The sequence below is a fragment of the Xiphophorus couchianus genome, chromosome 21 (assembly GCF_001444195.1).
Source record: "Xiphophorus couchianus chromosome 21, X_couchianus-1.0, whole genome shotgun sequence".
NCBI classification, from domain to species: Eukaryota; Metazoa; Chordata; class Actinopteri; order Cyprinodontiformes; family Poeciliidae; genus Xiphophorus; species Xiphophorus couchianus.
The window spans coordinates 22,146,140-22,157,594 of NC_040248.1; the positions used below are offsets into that span (position 1 = coordinate 22,146,140).

General features: G+C 41.2%; 2 protein-coding genes across 4 annotated transcripts in view; one reads left to right on the plus strand and one right to left on the minus strand.

Annotated features, from left to right (window-relative positions):
- Nucleotides 1–11,455, plus strand: part of ift74 (intraflagellar transport 74) — a 13,673-nt gene continuing 2,218 nt past the window's right edge. The window contains exons 1-19 of the mRNA XM_028004961.1: nt 1–199; nt 449–582; nt 992–1,127; nt 1,293–1,341; nt 1,964–2,062; nt 2,162–2,222; nt 2,332–2,391; nt 2,485–2,546; nt 7,958–8,096; nt 8,189–8,251; nt 8,325–8,468; nt 9,372–9,412; nt 9,496–9,575; nt 9,692–9,745; nt 9,986–10,083; nt 10,161–10,287; nt 10,365–10,528; nt 10,606–10,731; nt 10,826–10,886. Of these exons, the coding sequence (XP_027860762.1) occupies nt 454–582; nt 992–1,127; nt 1,293–1,341; nt 1,964–2,062; nt 2,162–2,222; nt 2,332–2,391; nt 2,485–2,546; nt 7,958–8,096; nt 8,189–8,251; nt 8,325–8,468; nt 9,372–9,412; nt 9,496–9,575; nt 9,692–9,745; nt 9,986–10,083; nt 10,161–10,287; nt 10,365–10,528; nt 10,606–10,731; nt 10,826–10,886 (1,693 nt within the window). The 5' untranslated portion in view covers nt 1–199; nt 449–453. The remainder of the gene's footprint in view (nt 200–448; nt 583–991; nt 1,128–1,292; nt 1,342–1,963; nt 2,063–2,161; nt 2,223–2,331; nt 2,392–2,484; nt 2,547–7,957; nt 8,097–8,188; nt 8,252–8,324; nt 8,469–9,371; nt 9,413–9,495; nt 9,576–9,691; nt 9,746–9,985; nt 10,084–10,160; nt 10,288–10,364; nt 10,529–10,605; nt 10,732–10,825; nt 10,887–11,455) is intronic.
- Nucleotides 2,923–7,937, minus strand: LOC114136737 (leucine-rich repeat-containing protein 19-like). Of its 3 annotated transcripts, none has more exons than XM_028004964.1 (8): nt 6,982–7,936; nt 6,522–6,591; nt 6,267–6,353; nt 5,507–5,754; nt 5,297–5,408; nt 4,801–4,888; nt 4,501–4,698; nt 2,923–4,309 (listed from the first exon to the last, which is right to left on the minus strand). In XM_028004964.1, the coding sequence occupies exons 3-8, from the start codon at nt 6,342–6,344 to the stop codon at nt 3,987–3,989; spliced, it is 1,047 nt and encodes a 348-aa protein (XP_027860765.1). In that variant the 5' UTR covers nt 6,345–6,353; nt 6,522–6,591; nt 6,982–7,936; the 3' UTR covers nt 2,923–3,986. The 3 variants fall into 3 exon arrangements, with proteins under 3 accessions (XP_027860765.1, XP_027860764.1, XP_027860763.1); XM_028004963.1 differs by having other exon boundaries at nt 6,522–6,610; XM_028004962.1 differs by lacking the exon at nt 6,522–6,591 and having other exon boundaries at nt 6,982–7,937.

Sequence of the window (11,455 nt, forward strand, 5' to 3'; positions counted from 1 at the left end):
AAAAATCAAGAAGAAGACCACCGTTACCGGGGTAACGTCAACATCACTCGAGCTGCTGAATGTTAGCTTCAGCTAGAATGGTGTAGCTTTTCTGTTTTCACTTAACGGGTTCTACATTATTTTTTGACCACACTACAACAGACGTGGGCCGCAGCAGATTCAGTAACCAACGAAAATCGTCAAAGGAAACTAATTAAAGGTTCGGAACTGAGCTGCATTGTCCGAGTTTAAAGCTAAAGTGGTAATGTTAAGCAATAGTTTGAGGCTGAAATAAACGTCATGTTGACATGAATATTCGCAGGATTAGAAAATGTTTAGATTACAGGAGCAAGGAGCTTCAAGACAAACGAGGACGTTAAAAGGATAACTGCTCTGCTGCTCTAGAAACGTAACTGTAATTTCAATGTGAATCTTCGCTTGTTGTCAATTATCCATCCCTTCGTTTCAGGCATCATGGCGAGCCAGAGACCACCTTCCGGCGTTGCTAGGCCGATGAGCCGGAGTGGATCTGCGGTTCCTGGTGCTGGGAGACCCCCGACAGCAGTGCGACCTCCTCCCACCGCTATACGAGTACCAACCGGGGTAAAAGCTCCGCGGCATCCCGGAGTCTTAGTTCTCATTGTTTAACAGCAAGCCAGACATGACGACTAAACTTTCACACTTCTACAGTGTAATACACACCTTCAGTAAACTCGAACCACCGAGGGAACCTGTTGAATAACTAGCATAAAGACTCAGATTCCTGTGTGACGATATGAATTTTTTGTCATCAGCTTAAGAAAAAGCAATACTCTTCATCTGTCAAATAAAGGCTTGAATGTATATAATATTAGTTCTAAAAATATATATCGAATTTATAAGCTGCTGTACTTGTGTAAAAATAAGAAAATGCCAAACAGGAAAGATACCAACGCTGTCCTTACAGGACAACTGCTGCTGCACAACAGTTGGTTTTTAATCAAAGAGTCATTCTTATAGTGATGTTTTCCAGATGGTTCCAACTACCAGTGGGCACCCAGGTATGAGAGGGGCCATCCCCTCTCCTGGAGTTCTGTCAGCAGCCATTAAAGTGGCTGACAGGCCCGTCACCCAGCAGGGTCTCAGTGGGATGAAGACGGGAATGAAAGGTATAGTTAAAGTGCCACCAGGCTTGTCTTTGTCTCTAAAGAAACTGCTGTTTGTGGTCGAGTTCCTTTTATATGACTAAAAGTAACAAAGTCACCATTTCTCTCTCTCTCTCTTTTTTTTCTTTCACTTTCCAACTTTGTCCCTCCTGGCTTCCCTTCCTGAAGGGCCTCAGAGACAGATTCTGGATAAATCCTACTACCTGGGTCTCCTCAGGTAACATGATAACCAGCAGATTGTGGCCACATTTACCAACACAATCATTTCTTCTAATAAGCTATTTAAGTGTGAATTTTCACTTTTAGTTTATGTAGGGAACAATATAGTTAGGAAAATAAAATGAAACAAATTGACATGTAAAAAAAAAGTATACTTGTGTGTTAGCTAAAGCAACATTACATCTCATCCCTTCAATCTTTTTACATTTTCTCACATTACAACCACTGTCTTCATTTAATTTTATTGCTATCTCATTCAGTAGACAAACAAAAATATTAATATCCTTACAGGTTTAAAATGATCTTTTAACTCCACCAAACGTATCTGATCACCCATCTTGTCTGATCTGCCGATTCTGATTTTGGCTGATAGTGTTTTTTTTGTTTTTCTTTTACGATCTGAAAAGTTGCTTAGTTTAGTGACAGTCACTCAGACCTGGTGGGTCTGTCAGTCAGCTCTCTCTTTCACAGCAGAGCAAAAACAGACAAAATATGGTGTGAATAATTTTGCAAGGCGCTGTGCTGTGTTACTGCAAAATATTCCATAAATCTTTCCATATTTCAACTTTTAGGCGACATTATGAAGCGAAAGTGAAAGTTTCTGTTGTTTTCCCCATTAGGAGTAAAATCAACGAGCTGACCACAGAGACCAGCAAACTGCACAAAGAGATAGAGAACTACAACCAGGAGAACTCCGTCTATGTCTCCTACGAGAAAAGGTCTGTGATGAATTTAGCCACTATTATAAAGATGCAATCAGCGAGTTTGAGATCAAATCCGTTTGTGTTATAAACCTTTTGTGTTTGTGTGTGTTGCAGGGCAGAGGGTCTGGCTGCAGAGATTAAGGACCTGCAGGGCCAGCTTGCTGACTACAACATGGTAAACAGGAAGTACCTGGCTGCTGTCAGCAAGACTGTAGCGTCAGTCTTGGTGATGATCTGGGAGGTTTTTTATTTTTTATTCTTATCTATGTCAAATCTGTTTTCAGCTGGTGGACAAGCTCAACACCAACACAGAGATGGAGGAGATGATCAATGACTACAACATGGTGAGCATGACCTGGAATTGGTTAGAAAAGTTGCCTGAGGACACATTCAGCATTGTTCCTCATTGCTTCCCGTTTTATTTTGTGTTTTCCCAGCTGAAAGCACAGAACGACATCGAGGCACGAAGCATCGACAGCATCTTCACAGAGAGGAGAGAGTATGGATCATTCAGCTCATTTCACTATGTTGTAGCAGGCAGTGGTATAACACGGGAACTGACTGAGGTCCCTCAAGGCAATGGCTCGCCGACATAATATCACAGTAACCACGCAGGTTCTCATATTCACCATAACTACTTGTTCAAATCAGGGAAACCTCAACTTTTTCATCAAATATTCAGAATCAGGTCAATAAAAAATTGTTGGGCACACTTGAAGGAAAAAAGGCTCATCCAAGCCTGTTTTTCATTTCCATCTTTTAACTTTTGTCTTTGATAGTGACAGCTGAAATCTGTCATTAATGGAGTCAATTTGTGCCTGCATTTTGTCCCTACTGACCTTCATTTTATACTAAAACTCTGAACATAATAAAACTCCTGGTAGTTAGATGTTTTAATGAATTACAGGAGTGGACAATCATAGCCATGGCACTGTTTAAATCATCTCAAGCCACTTTCAAGACATACAGGCCAAATTCATATCGCATCACATAGAAATATATACAAAAATAAACTTAATTCATGCAATTCCAATTCAGATTGGATACATGCAGTCTTATTCTGCATGTATCCAATCATAACTAATAGAATAAAGTTAAGGTTAAGAAAGCCCAGCTGATTTCTTCAAAGCAAGCATGTGCTGACAGTGGATAGGAAATTGTTTTAATCCATAAAATAAATGTTTTATGAATTAAAGACATTAATTACAAGTATTAAATTTTGTCATGGCAGTCCTACTTAATTTTATATATGTAAATTTTATTTTTCTGTTACTGGAGGCAGTTGAGGCTACAACTAAATATCTGCTAATCTATCCTTGCTACCAAGCGCTAGCATTTCAGTGTCAGTCATATATAAGTGCAAATTTATAATCAGTTGGATGGATAATGTTCGGTTTTGCCACTGGCTCACTTCTGTTGCTAACTCACACGAGTGTCAGTGCATTTTGTTCCAAAGAAATATTGAAGCTTAGCACTAAGGGGGTTAAAGCTGTAGAGAGCCATAAGCAGTGTGAGAAGCACGAAGCTGCTACCAAGAACCACAAACAGACCCCAGACATTTCATCATTTTTGCTACGTTGATTGTAATACACCAGGATCCCCCAAGCATCCCCTATATTTCTAGTTTTTTTATTCTTAAATATTATTCAATGTTGCATTAAAAAGAGCTTAAAAAGTCTTTAATTTGATTTTCCTAAACCTGCAGATACCCTGTTCTTAACATGATTACACTGCTCATTTAATCAGACACGATGCCATGGAGAAGGATCAGTAAACCTCAAACAATAATTCATCACAGTATATAGAAGCTAAACAACAAGCTTAGTTTACATAAGCCAGTTCTTTAGCTTATGTAAACAACTACATAAGATCATTTACAGATCTAAAATCTATAGATTCAGTCTAATTTGATACCAGCCCCTCAGTGAGATTCTGTTCCTCATTGTATCTTTTCCTCTGAATCCTCCATCCTCTTGATGTATGGATCCTCAAAATATCCATCCTCCTCTTGTTCCTGTATCCGATGACTCAGTTCCTCAAAAGTGAACGTCTGCTGGCTCTCGCACCCTCCTTTCTCAGTTGTCATGGTGTCCTGGCCCCCTTCTTCATCGTCTTCAACCAGTCTCCGATGTCTGTAGTTGTGGAAGCTTTTGTACCAGGAAGGTCCTTTGATGGCAGTGAGGATGAGTATGCAGGTGATCAGGGCCAAGGCGGCAACGCAGGCTGTGAACTTCCATGTGTGTCCAGACAAAGGTTTCTGACCTGGTTGGAGAGTGGAGATAAAGAAAAGAAACTTGTCAGTTTAACTAGTTGTTTTTAGAGGTTTAAGAAATGCTGTGACCCAATTAAGGTAGGATTTTTGTATGAATGTGACCTTTAAGAAGTTTTGGGTGCCACGTCAAAGGGAAGAATGACTGGCATAGAAGAAAGGTGCATCATAGAGTATGTCTTACGTTTGCTGACTGTACAATTCTGACTTGTTGAAGTGGTTGTTGGCGTGTTGTTGATTTCTTTAGATGGTTGAGAGGTGACTGGTGGTGTTGGAGATTTATGAACAATGACTGGTGATGATGTAGAACAAAGATTTATAGAATGCAGGAGATTGTTTCCTTTCTGCTCTGCTGGAGATGCACAGGTGATGTTTGGGCCCCCTAAAGACCAAGACATAGATAGTAGTCGTGCATGTTTTATTTAGATTTCTTATTGACAACTACTGAGAGTCTCTGTGTGTTTTTACAAAGGAGTCTTGGTACCAAAATTGATATTTGCTTCCTTCATCCTTCCAATGGTGTCAAGCAGAGGACAGGAACAGTTCCAGGGGTTTTCTTGTAAATGCAGGATCTGATGAGAACACCCGTGTTAAGGTTGGTAGATGCCAGGAAACCATTTATCAAATTTGAATCAGTTTAGCTTATATAAATAAACAATAAACAATTCAAGTTGTTGCTATCCATTAACGTCAATGGATGTTAATGCAGTAATTGGACTGACACCTTGGGAAGGACTCTAGCGCCTGAGTCCTCTTTTATGTCTACAAAGCATCCTCCATTATAATGTGACAGCCACTAATGTTGGTAAGGTCTATTACACACTACTGCAACCATCTGTGGCCAAGAATCATATTTATCACCAAAACCTGTCTGTATGTTCAGTAAATCCCAAACACATGAGGCCATTCTTTCAGGATTCTTGAGGATATTTAGTAAATCTGGACAAGTTAGGCATTCTTTTTGCCTTTGCAAAGCTTACCTTTAGACGTTTTAACTTAGTGAATGTCTTGTCACAGAGATCTGTCAACTTGTTGTTGGAAAGGTCCAGCTCTTCTAGAACATCCAGTCCAGAGAAAGCCTCAGGGTCCAGACTGGAGCAAGAACCATAGACAAACCAAGGGTCATCAATTGATTGGAATTTGTTGTAGAACTGGACACCATACTCACTGCATTTAGCTTTCTTAGTTACCTGCTGATGTTGTTTCTGCTTAGAGATAGGACTCTCAGGTGTGATAGCCCAGAGAAGAAGTTGGCTGGCACAGCAGTGACAAGGTTCTCACCTACATACAGTTCAACTAGTGTTGGATAAGTCGTCAGGGCTTGTTGGTCCGTCTCATTCAAAGTGATCTGGTTGCCTTTGATCACCAGAATGGAAACATTTGACTGGTCATTAGGAGGGATGACTTGTAGAAGCTGATCTGTCAGGCTTTTGACCAGCTGAAGGATGGACAATAATTAGAGAACCATAATCAGGAGGAAATGAAACATGGACATCAAATATGTTGGAGACCTGTCCCTACTGGAACATTTTTTTTTCTAAAACGGGAACGATTTTAACTGTGAGCACCAACACGGATTCTACATCAACACGGATTCTACTTTTTTTCTTTTAAACAGGTTCCAGAGTGAAAACTGTCCTCATGTAGCATCTGTTTTGTGAAAACACCAACTTATCAGCCAACCTCTAACCCGACCTATAACGCCTGATTCGATACACGTGTTGTTTGTTGTTTGCCATTCTTGTTTTCATGTAGTGAAGCTGACTTTGTGTGGAGGTCATACGTGCGTGCTTGTTCCATTCTCCCCTGGCGGCTGTGTTTTTGGCGACTGTTCCTGTATGGATGAAACCGTTTGTGGAAACAGTCCTGGGTGGATGCGGGTGTTTTTGAAATGACAACCTGTTTTAGAAAAAGCGTTCCCATACAGACAGGGCCTAAAACTTTTCATACCGGTGCATCGTTTGCTTCGCCGAATTCAGCCACTGCAGAAAGGCACATCAGGAGGAGAAACTGCCAACATCTGTCCATTGTTTTACTCTGGAGAGAATAAAAACCAAGATTCATAGAGGAAAACATACTTTACTGAAGTAGAAAATAATTATGCAGTCATTCTAATGGAGAAAAACTGAATATTCTCCAAACAAATCTAGCTACAAAAAGCTAATTATTTACTCATAAGTATTTAATCACCTAGGAAACCATTACCTAGTACTTTGACAACACCTTTGTTGTCAAGCTCAGCACCAGAATGTTTCTTGCAGGGCTTTGCAGTCATCTAAAGTGGGATTTTGGTCCTCGTATGAGTACAGAAACAAATTTTTACTAGCTTAAAGCTTCATCATCAGATTTCTTTTCTTTAACTGCTCCTCTGTTGCCTTGGGACAATGCTAAGGATTCTGCTAAGGATTCTATAGCATAGAAACTAAATCCAAAAATGCTGAATTCACAAAATGTATCGGCGCTACAATGGCCTGGATCTGTGGCTAATAGTGTCTTGCACAAGGATATGACAGGCTCATAAAGATCAGCTGACACACAGGACCAGAAGTTGCTTGGAAATGAACTTTAATGCAACACAGAAAAGCTGATATAAGCTGTTTATTTAACCCAACACACACTCTGAGAGTCTTTAGCTGTACTAGTACATACTTAAAAAGACACTTACCTGGGTTTCCGCACGCACACATACGAACTCCCATCCGTTGTCCATAAGCAGCCAGCACACCAGTGACCCTTGCCCTCTGTAGCTCCCTGTATGACTTAGATTGTGCTACACTCAGTTCCTGCTAGCAAATCAAGTCAATCCTCCTAACTGGACTTCCTCATTGGTTTACTTCCTCAGTTGAGGCTGAACATGAGATTGTGGTTACATTGGGAATCCTCAAGGATTATTGATATGGAATAGATCAGAAATGTACGGCTTCCTGAGCACAATTTGATAATGATACTAATGTGGTTCACCAGCCCAAGCAACTAATTCAAAAATGCCTTAAAAAAAGAACTAAACATAGGGTGAAATTTTCAGTGAAATTAAAGTTTTGAAAAATAGAAACCAACTATTCATCTATTACCTGCACCGTTTGCTTTGAATTTAACTCAGTGGTAAATAAAAACTCAAATATCCAGTGGTCAATATTTTGCGCCCCACGCCTGTCCCTCTTTATCCAGTATCTCCTTTAGCACCAGTAATCTCTGTATGATTTCATCTGCCTGGTATTGTTATGGAGACATTTGAAATGACAACCTGTTCCTCTTTTGGAGTCCCACCACAGCATTTCATTTGATTTTAGGGTGTGACTGTGACTTGGAACGTTTGTTTTCTTTCAGCCAATCAGTGACAGATATGCTTAGTTTAGAATCGTTGTCCTGTTGATGGCCGTTTGACCAATCTTCAGCTGTCTTCAGCTGTCTGGCATTTGATGCTCGACTACTTTGGTTCATAGAGGAGTTCATTGTCTCTGACTGCACCACCAGTGTTTGTGCCAGTTGGTTTGGGGCATCCTCTTATTGTCACTAACGTTTAGACCTAAATTCTCTACGGCTGATCTGCAGACCATCTCTGATGTTCTCCTTTAGCTTCGTCATGCCTAAATAATTCCAGAGACATCCCTGATGGTGATATGATCCTGTTTGACCTGCAGGAGAGAAGAGGTCATTCGGGCAATCGAGGAGGAGATCGGAAGGGAGAGGCAGGTGGCTGAGGAAGTCGTCCAGGCAATGCCTTCAGCAAAGCGGGACAAATATTTCTCCATGACAACAGCCAATGAAGAACTGCTGCAGGCATGTCTAGAAAAAAAAACAAAAAAAAACTCCCCAGAAATGATCTGAGATAACCTCGCCTCTATATATATATATATTTTTTTTTTTTACAGGAGCTTGCAGTCCTGCAGGAAGAATTGGACGTCCTGGCAACCAGGAAGGAAGACTATGAAGCAGTGAGTTTGGGCCAAAAGAATGCAGCACTGAAGCAGGTCCAGGTCCATCATGCGTCTTGTCTTCCCTCTGCAGGAACTGTCTCACTCACAGATAAAACAGGAAATGGTTCGGCTTCACGAGACGTTGGCATCGCTGGAGGGGAAGCGCAACGCCATGGAGGACGAGGACAGGAGCCTGGGCTCCCCCCAGGAGGAGAGGGAGAAGCTGCTGAAGCAGGTGGAGCCTCTTTGGGATGATACGTTTAGGGTTACGGGGCGGAAGGTTCTGGTTTGGTCTCATCTGACCAAACCAGAACATCTTTCTACTTCTGAAGCAAATCAGTGGTCTTTCTTCTCTGTTGCTTCGTTCCCATTAACCTTAAAATTGCATAATTTGACATTTGCTCAATGGAAACACTGCAATTTAGAAAAAACTCATCTGTCGATATGGAGCTTTTGCTTTTTTGAATGAGGTGGTTTTTCAGCTGTATCAAAATTATTCCAGTATTTTGCAAACCTGCAATGGAAATTGCATCACTTCTACTTCCTGTCACAAGATGTTACTACCAACGGAAAAGAAGAAAACAACAGGAAGTGACTGGAGGATGAGGATTTAATGACTTATTCATGTGGACTTATTTAATGGAAACACTGTAACTGTGAAATTGTGTGTTTCGTCTTTAGTGGAATATTAACAAAGTTTTGCGCACATTTACAATGGAAACGGAGCTTTTGACACTGAGATGAGGAGGAAATGCTTCGAAAACCTGCAGCCTTTGTTCCAAACTCAAAGCAGTTTGTTAAAACCTTTTATCCAGAAACAACAAACACACAGGAAACATGGAGAACATGACATCATCCTCACTGCTGGGGGAAACGTTCTAACTGGTCTCGCTCCAAATTGAGGAACATTTTTTATCACCAGGAATTAAAGTAGACATCTTCAGGGAGGAAACGGCACCTCCAGCAGGCCAAACAGGGAACACATCAACAAACTTTGAAAAATACCTGCATTTATTAAATTAAAAATATGATTTTGATATTAAATTGACCAATCATTTGAAAAATGTGTAAGTAGACTGATTTTGTTGAATCCAAATTAATTTGATTCATTTTTGTCTGTTTTTTTTCTTCTTCTCAGGTGAAGGAGGACAACCAGGAAATAGCCAGCATGGAGAGACAGTGTGTATTCACACTTTGTTAATTTAAAAGCTTAGAGCCAGCTGGATGTAATCATGTGTGTGTGCATGTGTGTATATACTCAGGCTTACTGAGATCAGAGACAGGAAGAGACAAATTTCAGAGGACATCCGGAATCTGGACCAGGACTCGGAGGCAGCTCAGGGTAACGCTGCTGCATGATGCTCTAAGCTCCCTATGTGTCTTGGACCATTCTTATTTAGAATTTTTTTTATTTATTAAATGTATAAATGAATGATTAGTCTTTTTTTCTGTCATCAGGCGAGTGCCAACAGAAGTACAAGGAGCTGAAGAGGAAGGAGGAGGAAATAGACAGTGAGTTCTAGTCAGAGAGGGAGAAAGACGGACGGTGACAAATCCATCATGAGCAACAAAATGTGACCTTTTTTATAGCAACTGGTGGTAACACTGTGCTATAAAATGATACTATAGACATAATACTGGCCCTTTCAAAGCTACATCTTGATGATATGATTGGTTTATAAAAGCATTAAAAGGGTAAAACATGAAGGGGTGAATACTTTTACACTGTGCTCTAATGGATGACTGTTTCAGGGTTCATGGACTCGTTTGAGGAGTCCAGAGCCGAGGAGCAGGAGAAACTGACCAGGAGCCAGGAGGACATTGTCTCTCTGCTGGAGCACTGCAGCAGGGTGAGAGAGAGACTGATGATGATGATGATGATGATGATGAGGACAATTAAAACTGCAGGTGTGCCCTGTGTGTCCAGAACATGTTGAGGCTGCGCCACGTCGACACGGTGACCGCCAGCGAGCTGAAGAACATGCAGGAAGTGCTGGTCAGCAAGGAGACAGAGGTGGTCCAATCAGAGAGCACCGCCAGAGGCCTGACCACAGGTCCTTAACTCAAACGCTCCCAAACCCAGAGGAAAGCAAAAGACTTTACCTGTTGACCTGGTGCTGTCCTCCTGCAGAGTCCCGCCGGCTGCAGCAGGACCTGGAGAAGGTTCAGCAGCTGGAGGGGAAGATCGGCGGCGAGCTCAGCACCCTGAAGGAGCAGGTCAGCACCATGGAAACAGAGCTGCTTACCTACAGAGACCTGGACGCCCTGAGGCGGAGCGCTGACGACAAGAGAAAGGTAGGACCCGCTGCTCCTGGGACACAGCAGCACCCCGTCACCAAACGCTGAGCGCCTGCTTTGTTCTGCTGCTGCAGAGGCTCCAGGAGGAGCGACTGACCCTGAGTCAGCGCAGAGACTCCTTCCTCCAGCTGCTGGAGGAGATGAACCAGAAACATGAAGCCCTCAAGACCAAGCTGCAGGAGAACGAGACGCACGCTCAGGTTAGAGCGGCAACACGTCCAACCGAACGCTCTCAGCACATTTGTTTCTTTCAGGAACTCAGCGGTGTGTGTTTGTGTGTCTTTGGTGTTTCAGCTGACCAACCTGGAGAGGAAATGGCAGCACTTGGAGCAGAACAACTTTGTGATGAAAGAGTGTATCCTTCACAGAACGCACCAAATGGTTCAAGTTAAAATAATATTTCCACTAATGACTTGTTAGCAAAAAGTTAGCATTTTTGATAGCTTTGAAAATATTTGGCACACTTAGCCTCCTCTAAATGTATTTTTTAAACAACTAACTTATTAGGCTCTAGAGCAGCAACTATATTAGTAATTGATTACAATTTATTGATTAATCATATAAAAAAGTCAATCTGCAGATTTTTCATTTAGCCTCTTTCTTGAACATATAGTCTAGTTAAATAATTTGACAATTTTTTCAATCATGATTAATCCGATTAATCTTTCAGTTCTGCTTGGTTGTTTTGTAAACTTTCAGTTGAATAAAATTTGACATCTCTAAAATTTTGTTTGTCACAAATTCAAATAGATGTTTATAAAATTATATTAATGTTAAGTCGGTGCCCAAGAGTTGGAGTCTTTCAAGGACAGATATAATTAGTTGTAGCATTAGCATTAGCTCCTGCTAAATACCACATTGGTAGCGTTAGCAAAACTTATTAGTATTTTAAGGTTAGCACAATCAACTTTTTATGTGTTCACT

Coding starts and splice junctions, on each gene's coding strand:
- LOC114136737 (XM_028004962.1), bottom strand. CDS start 7,026: ATGGACAACGGATGGGAGTTCGTATGTGTGCGTGCGGAAACCCAG. Junction 6,354..6,981: donor GTGTGCGTGCGGAAACCCAG/GTAAGTGTCTTT, acceptor TATTCTCTCCAG/AGTAAAACAATGGACAGATG. Junction 4,889..5,296: donor CTAAGTTAAAACGTCTAAAG/GTAAGCTTTGCA, acceptor TGTTCTCATCAG/ATCCTGCATTTACAAGAAAA.